Source organism: Engystomops pustulosus, chromosome 1 (assembly GCF_040894005.1).
Source record: "Engystomops pustulosus chromosome 1, aEngPut4.maternal, whole genome shotgun sequence".
In the NCBI taxonomy this organism is placed as follows: domain Eukaryota; kingdom Metazoa; phylum Chordata; class Amphibia; order Anura; family Leptodactylidae; genus Engystomops; species Engystomops pustulosus.
Genome location: NC_092411.1, coordinates 271939572 through 271950898, shown reverse-complemented (window position 1 = coordinate 271950898; position 11327 = coordinate 271939572). Strand labels below are relative to the sequence as shown.

Genomic DNA, 11327 nt, shown 5'->3' with positions numbered 1-11327 from the left:
GGGGGTATTCAGTAATACTGGCGTTTTGAACACCAGACTTAAAATTCCCCTTGCTTGAACTCCGCTGCCCATATTGACCAAGGAACTCGGGCGAATATGGTCATAAACACCGCCAGTAACGAACTGTAGGCCAGATCTGAACTTGGGGAGTGTTTTTGCTAAAGTCTCTGGCGGAGACTATGGTAAATTTGGCGGGCCAGGCGATCAAACCCCAGCACGCCCAGCAACCGTCCCGCTCCCCTCCACCTGTCCCGCTTTGCGCCCTCACCCGCCCAATGTACTGATGCCAAACGGACGTGAAAATCACTGACATGGATCACTGGCACACAGACACATTTTCTGTGGAAACGACGCAGACATGGCCGTCTAAATGGGCCCATTGGCTGCAGACACATGTGGTGTTTTGAACCCGTTTTTAAGCAGTCCGTTAAAAAACGCATGCATTATTGACAGGTTTTACCAATTATCTCAATCAAAACTGGATGTGTTTTCAAAAACGCATGCGTTTTTTGACAGACTGCTTTAAAACAGGCCAAAATGGGTTAAAATGTCACGTGTGACCGCAGCCTAAGGGTGAAGACACACATGGCGTTTTTGGGCCGTTTTTGGGCCGTTTTTACTAAGTGCGTTTTCAGATCGTTAAAAACGCATGCGTTTTTGTCCGTTTTTCCGAAATGGCGCAATGAAAAACAGACAAAAACGCACGAAGTAAAAACGGCCCAAAAACGCCATACGTGGCGTTTTTAGGCCGTTTTTGGGCCGTTTTTAGTATAGCGTTTTTAGATCGGAAAAAACGCATGCGTTAAAAAACGCGTGCGTTTTAAAAAACGCATGCGGTTTTTGAAAACGCATGCGTTTTTGAGCAGTTTGAATTAAGATAATTGGTCAAACCTGTCAAAAATGAATGCGTTTTTTACAATCTGAACGAACTAAAACGGCCCAAAAATGGCCTAAAAACGCCATGTGTGTCTTCACCCTTTGAAAACGCAAACGCAGACAAAGTCGCGCCCACCGGGGCGGGCCTCGGCCCGATCGCATCGGCGTTTCTATGGAAACGCCTGTGATCGGGAACGAGACGCCGGTGTTTCGCGTTAAATTAACACGAAACACCGGCGGCTCGTTCCCGATCGCAGGCGTTTCCATAGAAACGCCGATGCGATCGGGCCGAGGCCCGCCCCGGTGGGCGCGACTTTGTCTGCGTTTGCGTTCGCAAACGCAGACAAAAGCGCCACGTGTGGCGCCAGCCTAAATCTGGAAACTGATTCCTACCAAGAGGTAAATATGGGGTCTCTTTTCGACTTTTTTTCCACAAAACTTGACGTCTAACTATGTATTTTGATTCTCAGAATAATTTATTGAGAAAAGATGACCTTATCCTTCATATTTGTCACCCCATTAGGCGTCTCTGTGTCACTGTCCCTGTGACTTTCATCTATTGGAAAAGCATGCCCCATTCTCCCTCATTTAGCTGTATGGCGTCACTTAGCTACGCCGTTACTTGGTTTGTGGTGTTTTTACTTAATCTTTCCAGAAAAGAGGCCATATGTGAGATCACTGGACACTGTCCTGCCTATTGGTGACAGATTATTTGGTGGGACCTGTGATTTTTACACATTTATGTCATGTTTAGTCAGAAGTGCTCTACTTGTGACCAGGTTTAAGGTATATTTCACTCATATTTAAAGAACCTGTATGGAAACCGCTTCTAGTGAACATACCTTTAGGTCTAAAGATAAAATAGGGTTCAAGACAAATTCTACTGCCCATATAGAGCGGACATATAGGATTTGGTATAATTTCTCTCTTTCTCCTGCTCGCACAATTTTTTTCCCTCAGAACGTCACAGGCGGGAAACCGCACACAGCGCGTCATCAGCGCCCCCTGCCGGTCTATGGCGGTACAGCGCCGCTAAGTCTCTGGGCGTAACCACTGTGACAACTGGCGCGTTTTTCCAGCATTGATCTGTTTTGGCCATCGCGGCACTCCGTAGCTCTCGTTGTGACGTCAAACGAAATATCCCGTACGGAACCAGTAGCGGGAAAAATAAAGCCCGAATCAGCAGGTAAGTCCAGTCATTATATACGGTTACAGTGCAGGGGGACGGGTCTCCTGGTGATTTTTATGTCTAGTTGCTATTGGAGAAAACACTACTTCTTGTGTGTATTTATAAGTTCGTTCACCTTGCTGTCTCTAAATCTCTGCTTGCTGTCAGTGAATGGAAATCTGCCCTTATTGTTGCACAGCGCTGATACACTGTAGCGAGCTCTGCACCTGTAATAAGAGTTGAATGGGGTTTCAGTCATCGACAGCAAGCAGAGGTATTGCAAATAATGAGATATTGAGAGGTTATTTATTATAATTCTATATTAGAATCTTACAGCACTCGAACAGCTCATCTTTAGAGCTCCCGAAAAAAAAGCAGATTGTGCATCTTTAGAGCTCAGGAGAGGCAGATTGTGCTCCAATGTCAAAGGGTCAGATGCTAAAAAACAATAAACACTGTTTTTTTGTGTCCCGAATGTCCCATCACTTTGCACATGTGATGTGTCTGCTCTCCTGCTTACATTGTGTCTGTGTGTGATAGTTATTTATGTGTGATGTGTTGTATAAATAGTTACAGACCTTTATGTTAGTGGTGTGAGTACACATTGTTTATTATTAAATGTTTATTTGTAGCTTTATTTAAAAATTTGGGAATCCTGAAAAACCTAATGAAAGGAACTCTACCATCTAAATCCCATCTAAAAAACCATCTAATATTCCTGTGGGAATATTCTTATAGTTGTTATCCATGGCCTCCTTCCTTCTAATATCAACTTTTAAAATTATGTTTATGAGCCTGAAGGACTCGCGAGGCATTACCAGAGCCCCTCTGTGCTGTAGTAGGCCATGGATAACAGATATAAGACGAGTACCACAGTCGCGGTACCTGGATCTATGAGCAGGGGCCCCTGGTTTATCCAAGGTCCATTTTGATGGTACATTTCCTTAAAGAGGTTTTCCCACCAAGTAAGTTAGGCCCTATCCACAGGCCTAACTTGCTGATCAGTGGGTGTCTCAGCCCCCACCTTTGTGCTCCTGTGCAGCTCCTCCCTCCTGCTTTTTCACAGAGCTCACAGCCTGGTGAGCTGACATCAGTGGGGAAGGGAGGAGTTGTACAGGAGCGGGAAGGTGGGGGCTGAGAGCTGAGGAGTCTGCAGCACAGACAAGTCACATGTTGTTTTCTGAAATGCAACACCTGGGACTACACAGAGGATTACCACCTTTGTTTTAACTTCCTGGATCTCTGGTTCTGTAGATCACAGAATCACAGGCCTGAGGGGCCTGGGAGTTTAATGGGGTAAAATCTAGTGACAGGTTCCCTGTGATGAAAGTCCTGTTATGTATGCTCGGCCTGCCTGACCAGTGCTCCATTCATTACTATGTCGCTACCAGAAATGTGTCTCACTCTTCTCCGTATAAGCAGGTGGTAAACCCCGCTGTATAACCAGCTTCAGTCCCATCATATATTGTGTCTTCCACTTAAGTATCTTAGCAGAAACATGTGGCATCAACCTCCAATGACTACTTTCTTGTGCTTCCTTGTAGAGTCCGTACAAAAACCATCATGAATTGTGGAGATCACTTTGTTCAGACATTGAAGAAGCTCAGTTATCCTAAAGCCTCCAAGCTGAATGGAGAAGACTTTGACTGGCTGTTTGAAACCACAGATGCCAAATCTTTCCTAGACTGGTTCTGCGCCAACGTCACAGAGCAAAATGTGGTATCGGAGGAGAAGCTGCAGGCCTATAATGAGTTAAAGGAGTCTGGGAAAGCTCTGCTGGATGAGAAGGCTTTAGAGGAGGTGATGAAGACGTGTAAACCATCCAGCTCTGGGACTTCTGCCCTGGAGGAGGTGGCAGTAGAGAAGCTGGAAGAAGAGCTTCACGCCCTGCAGAGATTACGAGGCCTGCACCTAAAGAGGAGGAATAAGCTTCAGATGATGGCCTCTGCCAACCTCCACTCCTGTCTGAAGTTAAAGGATGAAGAAGACAGAGAGGCCAAGGCCTTGAACGAAACCTTAAGCGTCCTGCAGGTCACCAATAACAAGCTGAATCACAAGCTCCACACAGTTGTCGAAGGCATCCAGAAGCTCATATCCTTCTACAGCCCCCAGGATGGTGGTCAGTCCTCATCATCAGCACCCATCTTCTTATTCCAGGTTCTCCTAGATAAATACTTAGCATGTGAAGAACAAAGTACCGCCACACTCACACAGTTTACTAAGGAACATTTTTTCGAGGGCCTGACTAAGTGTATAGAGGGGTCGGATGATGACTTTCAGCTCCTTCAGCTGGATGACGAGGCTCAGCATGATCCTGACCTAGAGGAAAAGTGCAAAGAGATGATGAGACTGCAGCTGGCATATATCAGCGCTAGGCACAAGCTGATAGAGACCAAGGCCAAGAACGCCAGTATAAAGGCTGGGCTGCAGTGGGCTGAGGCCAATGCCAGCGCAGCTCAAAGCCAGGTAAGAATGTGTTATAGACTCGTATATCTATCTATACGTCACTTCAGTGACCACAAGGAACAATAACCCTTCTACATTAACCCTTCTAAAGGCTTCAACATTGCTGGCGAACTTGTGGCACTCAGAGCCCTTTCTGTGGGCACCCAGACTGTCACCCCAGCATAGAGTTCACAAGATAGGACTCATGGCCTCCTCCCGCTGTCCCAGGGCACACAGGATGTGCCGTGATCAGTGCTACTCAAAAGCAACACATCCTTGGCTGCCTGGGACTATAGGAGGAGTGAGTAAGCGTGGACAGAGCTTATCATTGGAGCTCCTGCTCTGGGCCTTGCAATTCTTCCTGGTCAGGGGGCCCTGGAGGAAAGCTACAATAAAAATCTGAATTACTCTTCTTTCTGCTGTATTGTTGCCCTTAGGATGCCATTACGATTGAAAGCTATGGCAAAATGGGGAGGAATAAGTTACTGCTTAAAATGCCTTGTTGGGTTTTTGTTGTAGTTTGGGCACTTGCCATCTTTGCTGTAACATATCACCCATCTCACATACATGTATTTTTAATAGACATAATCATTCAGGAGAATTTGGACCGCTTGATGGGTGTATTTGCATAACTGGAAACTCTAGAACAGCGATGGTGAAACTTTTAGAGACCGTGTGCTCAAACTACAACCAATACCCACTTATTTATCGCAAAATGCCAACATTTAATTCGTTATTTATACTCCCTGCTCTGTCACAGCTTTCATTCATACCAGCACCCTGAGGACACCAATAAAGCAGAAAATAGAAGAAATTTGTACCTTCCCTCCAGAATCCCATAAACAGGAAGAATTGTCAGGGCCGGAGCAGGAGCTACAATGATAATCCAGATCTGTCCACACCTTCCCACTCCTCCAGTAGTCCCAGGTAGCACTGACACTTTAAAATAGCACTGAGCGCAGCAAGTCCTGGGCTGTCTGGGACTGCAGGAAGATACCTGGAGTCATTTCTGGTGATGGCCTGAGTGCCCACAGAAAGGGCTCTGAGTGCCACCTCTGGCACCCGTGCCATAGGTTAGCCACCACTGCTATAGGAGGACATGGTATCCTAGTACATATTACCAACATGTCCATCCTGCTACTCCATTCATTTGTGACTCCCATTCTTGTGATCCGTGTCACTCCAACTACTAGAACTCTGACCAAATAGAAAGTTATACCTTCTACTGTGGATAGGGGAAAACTTGATGTGGGTAGACAACCCCTTTAATTAACCTTAAATTGGTTGTCCTGCATTGTATAAGGTATTACAGTTTCAGCTAAGGAATTACAATACCAACCACAAGCAATGGATAGGCGTGGTGTTCTGTGTCTTTAGTATTTGGTTCTCTTGCTGCCTTACATACAATTTTAGGTGAATAACACTATTTCTTTGCTTTACAAAGGCTTCTCAGAAAGACAAACTACCAGTGAGGATTTCAAGCTTGAAGGATGAGACATCAAAGATTGAAAATAACATAGAATCCATAAAGAAGGAGACTCTTCCAGGCCTGGTGAGGGAGAGCGCCCAACTTTTGAATATGCCCATTGTTAAAGGAGATTACGATATGCAGATGGCTCGGCACAAGGTGTACACGTCCAGGCAGGACCTAGTGTGTAGTCACCTGATGAAGCAGAGGGCCTCCTTCGAAATCTTACTGCTCGGCTTTGAGCTGGAGCTACGGAAACAGAGAAATGTTAATAGCCAACTGGAAGCCTTAATACAGGAGCTAAGACAAAGCGCTGAAAGGCTGCAAGCAAGATCAATGATGATGTCTGACACCTCTCTGTTGGCCTCAAACAAGCCAAGAGTCAGCATTGATTCTAAAGATCCGTCCAGCCATGGGTAAGAGGGTTAGTTATGTGAGAGTTATATTCTTTATGGCTTCTCAGTAGCTTTGTATACCCGTTTCCTTCTGTTATCTTTAATGGGGTGTGTGCACCATAACTGTAACTGTATATATATTCACTCTGATGCAGGTTATTCCAGCTCCTGGATGGAGATAACACTCAGAAGCTCTTCAGGACATACAGCGGTTTAGAATCGTTGGCTCAGAAGTTATCCCTGGACATCAAGACGCTGGAGGACCAGCTTGCCGTTTCTCAGCAAGAACAGTCTCTTTTTATGTCAAAGCTGGAAGCTAATATGAAGACTTTACAAGATTATATGTATCCGGAGGGAACTGAACTTGTGTTAAGTACCAAGGTAAGTAGTTCAGACAGCAGCATGTCTTTATGTTGGCTGCGCTTCCCAGACAGACTGACTGGAGCTTGGCTGATTGAAACCCAGAAGATCATAGTGACCTTTTTAATGCTGTAAGTTTTAACTCATAGCATCATAGATCACTAGGATTCACGGTTTTCTTGGAAATGCAACTTTTGTCAATCTATCAGGTGGCTAAAAGTATATCCTAAAGTACCTCTTTAACAATTCTACAGGGTTTGGGTTTTGTATACAAATAGAAATCCATACCTGTTACTTGGGTCTCCTTTGGCTCCTGCGGTGGCTCTTAGTTTCCGGTCCTGTTGAATTGACCATTGCGCCCACCCCTGTCCCTTTGCGGTTATTTAGGCATGATCACTTAGGCCAGGTGTTGGATATGTGTCTAATTTCATGCATAACCGGTTTCTTGTGTGGAGTTCCTGAATCCCAGAAAATCCCTTTAATTGAAGTTATATTTTAAAGTTTTTATGCTTAATACTACAGATCTATAGAGAGGGACGATATTCTTCACTTGGTCGTCAGACAGATTTGCTGAATCTACATAATAGGCGTCTAATAATTCTATAATAAATCATGTCCTGCACATCTTTTTTTGCAGGAGGTGTCCTCCCATTTCCAGCAATTAAGTTCCCATCTAGAAAAATTGAATCACATTTTATTGGAAGTTCTAGAGGATCTGAGGGTGAAGAGAAAGATTTTACAGTCAAGCAAGTTGGACAAATTGGAGAAAGAACTTTATGTTTACTTCTTCCAGAACGAAGAGCTCCTGAAGAGCATAGTACAGAACCTGGAGTCCCAGGCGGATATACACACCACGTAGTCATTCTCTTATTATAGATCCGGCCTTGTCCGTACAGAATGTTCATTTGGGTTTAGCCCAAAGGCAATGGGATATTTTATTTTTACTTTTGTGTCAAAACAAATTCTGTACAAATTTTTTACATATACATATTTTTAATGATTTGGACTTGGTCGTTATGAAATCCGCTTTATGGACTTAACTTTGAATTATAAAATTCCGACTACCCTTTAAGATAGTAGAGACTTTTCAAAGAAGTGACATTTTGTTGCAAGAAGAACAAACCATAGTGCAAACACGCTAACCTAATACCAATGTATCACATACAGTAATGTCATAACTGACACCCCATGACTAGACCCTAGATAAGAAGATGAGTTGTACATAGCTTATTTTACCTGATACATGTATCGTGTATTCTATGTAAATATGTACAGGTCTTTTAGGTAACATGATATGGCAATAGTTTTAATCTTTTTAAATAGTTTTTACATGTAAAAAAAAAAAAAGAACTAGCAGCAATTGAATACAATGATGTCTTACAGTCTCTTGTAGTCAAGTTTCTGGACTTCTCTTTGGAACTCTGTATGTCCATGCCATGGGCATGGTTGTAGGTGGTCGTGCACATTAGATTGGAAGTCTTTGACCTTTGCGATGCAAGGGTCCAAATAGGGAAGAATTGGGTATAAAAAAACCTGAACGTGCCCAACCCTCCCCACCCCTCATTGAGCCTTTACCAGAAGTGTCTAGATACCTCCAACCCCATTTATGTGGGTTTTTCATATATATGACCACAGACCCTATGAGACAGAGCACTGCTGCAGTTATTGGCCAGAAAAATCATTGGGGGGAGTGGGGGATACTGTGAATTTGGGCCCCTTTTTTATTGTAGGAATGTCCGAGCCCAATGGCGGCCCTGCATATGAGCAGTATATAAAAGGCCAACAAATATCTGTGTTACAGCTATCTAAAATCTCTGAACAGCTTAAAAGAAATCTATCACTTCTCCTTGGAATGATTTTTAAATAGACCTTTTAACTTAATGCAAATTAATCTCAGGGGCTCTTGGGAGGCGTGACTGGAGCTCTGTGCTGCCATGAGATATTTAACTGATAGCTGGAGGGGGAGCGAGTGAAGGGGAAGAAGGGCTCCAGGGGAGTGCTATAGCCAGTGCCCCTGCAACCTGGAGGGGCTCTAGTGGTGCCGCTGAGATTAATTTGCATAAAAACATACAATTTCTCTTAAAAAATCATCTACGGGAGCAATATATTTCTATTAACGCTGCTGGGTACTCTACCACAAGGGAAGTGGTAGTCTTCCTTTAACTGCACAAGGGGTTTTTGTATAATTTGATGCTCCTAGTAAGAATATAATAGCCTTTGTCCTGATGTAGCTGACATTATTATTATTAAGTATAGGTTCAGTGACACCACATGGTTTTCAGACCCCTTTTGGGACCCTAACCTAAATGGCATCATATACACCAATGCTTTAATCCTATCGCATCTGACCCACCTGTGATTAAAATAGCCATCTGGGTTGAGAGTGCTCTCATGTCTTTGGCACAGAATCCCGATGCACATCCCCTATTGTATCTATGGATTGTACCTTTAAGCTTCTCTTATAACAAGATTCAAGCCAACAGAAATTCTCGAGTCCACACGTCTCCAGAGATTTGCTAATAAAACAAACATGGTACAGAATGATAACAGAAAAACATGGTGACCTCTCCAGCTCCAGTGTAAACATAGAAGAACATAGGGTCCTCTCCAAGCGGCCGGCAGGGCAGCTATTTTCAGGATGTTGCAGCTCCTCTTGAGGTTTTGGACACTATAAAAACTAGAGCAAAAGCTAATATATATATATTTGCCTATAGTTACACTTAAATGTCTAAACTCATTTAGTGGCTAAAAATGGCGTCTCCTCCCTCCCCAGCCAGAAAGCAGAATGGAAGTGTGAATAGTTAGTAGATGATGGAACTAGTAGGGGCTTCTGTGATGTAGACAGGAGCCCCTGAGGCTCATTTGCATCATTTTAAAAGATGCTAATAGAAGCAAAAAGAAGAATGGATCCTGTTTTAGGAGGCACACCTCCAGCATTTGCAGTAAGTGTGCTTGGTTTAGAAGCACTGTATGCATGTAGTAGATTTCCTTTGTGGGGATAGGGCTGCATTATGTAAAATTGACACTTTCTTCCAGACTTCATGTGCAATGAATAAAGCTGAGTTGTGATAGCACACACAACGCTCCTGAATCTGCCTCGGTGGGTCAAGTCAGACTCCATGTCACAAAGCTATGCAAACACATAGCTGCTTATGTAGATCCTACCTTACCCCAAGTGCTAAATTGACATCTATACAGGTCAGTACTTCCTTATAATGTCCATGAGACCCTGCTGATGCTACTGAACCCCATTACCAACATCCGACATTCAATATTTCATTAAAATGTCCATTTTAGGATCCTCATCCATTAGTTTGGACAATGTTATGACTGTGTTTGGAGAACCAGCCCCATCTAAACATGACACTGATTTTGGTGAATTGAACACTTGCTGCTGAGAATATGATTTAGGATCGATCTTGTAAACTTTTGAGTTTCTGATAACCTTAGTGGAGTGATCGGTTCTACATTAGCATTGAACGCCAGGTGTGGATTTGTAATGGCCTAACTCAGGGGCACATGCGCCAGTAGCCTCATATGGTCCTGGCTCAGAGGACTTGCATACCTTTCCTTTCAGTATACAATACAAGCAGAGGTGAGCTGACAGTATTTTAACACCCCTGCCAATGCAAAGGGTTAGGTAGGTTTTTGGGAAAGTCATCCCTCTCCATGTCAGGAGCTGCTTGGTGAGCCTGAACACCTCAGTAGGAGGACTCCAGCATGGAAATCTAGTATGCGGCTGTAGGTCTCTCCCTGGAAGGCAAGGGTTAATCCCTTTGTCCAATTGTATGCTCTGTGTTACTGACATGGTAGGAGCAAGCTGGTTGGACAAGGGAGTGGCCAGCTTACAAGGGGAGGTTATAAAAGCCCCTTGTGGTTGGAAAATTCAAGGTTCTTTCCAAGAGGTCTAAGTTCAAGGTTTTTTCTCAAGAGAGTCCAGGTCGTCAGCCCAGGGAACAGGGGTGTCTGAGGCAAGCTACCCTGACACCTTGGTCTACAAGAGACCAGATCCAAAGCAGAGCTCCACCACAAGGACTCTGTTAAAAGACTCCTACCCCAGCCTGAGGCTATTTACCAGGCTGTGTGCACACCTACCTGAGCTCCAACCAGCTACCTCCATTCAGCTGAAGTTGACTGCTGTTAAGGCCGTTGCCTGTTCCAATATAGAACTGAAAGTTCATCATCGCCGGGCCCTAGGCCGCACTAGCCGACCATTCCGGTATTCAGGCCCCGGCTTCTTCTAGACACCGACGGCTCAGGCCCCGGTGGGGGATGTTACACATTTAGTGAATGAGTGGAGAGGCCAATGATGTTGCGGGAGCTGTGTTCTGGAGGACCCTGCAAGTAGTTGTTTCTGAAAACTGCAATACCTTATTTCACCTGGGGTGGCGCTGCAGAGAAAATTAGTTCCTGGTTCTCAAAATATTGTGATCTCTCTCTCTTTTAAGGACCTTTCTAAAAAGATAGTTGTCGTAAGATGACAAATATTGCTAATATTAGACTGTTTTCCCTTTTGCTACCCATTATCAATACCAATAATACTTTTAATTATCAATTGGGCCTGATCCTAGTTTAATAATATATGAGTCCCGCTACATGTGTGTAGGACAGTCCT

General features: G+C 44.1%; 1 protein-coding gene across 1 annotated transcript; it reads left to right on the top strand.

The window, feature by feature from the left end:
* The first annotated feature begins 1935 nt into the window (after window positions 1-1935).
* Window positions 1936-8097, top strand: HAUS3 (HAUS augmin like complex subunit 3). Its single transcript, XM_072126202.1, has 5 exons — window positions 1936-2062; window positions 3589-4510; window positions 5934-6373; window positions 6508-6733; window positions 7350-8097. The coding sequence occupies exons 2-5, from the start codon at window positions 3608-3610 to the stop codon at window positions 7569-7571; spliced, it is 1791 nt and encodes a 596-aa protein (XP_071982303.1). The 5' UTR covers window positions 1936-2062; window positions 3589-3607; the 3' UTR covers window positions 7572-8097.
* The last annotated feature ends 3230 nt before the right edge of the window (window positions 8098-11327 follow it).

Bases quoted from the DNA above. Each gene is read 5' to 3' on its own strand.
- HAUS3 (XM_072126202.1), top strand. From the start codon at position 3,608: ATGAATTGTGGAGATCACTTTGTTCAGACATTGAAGAAGCTCAGTTAT. The intron at 4,511-5,933 runs GTAAGAATGTGT...TGCTTTACAAAG, and splicing joins CCAGCGCAGCTCAAAGCCAG to GCTTCTCAGAAAGACAAACT. The intron at 6,734-7,349 runs GTAAGTAGTTCA...CTTTTTTTGCAG, and splicing joins AACTTGTGTTAAGTACCAAG to GAGGTGTCCTCCCATTTCCA.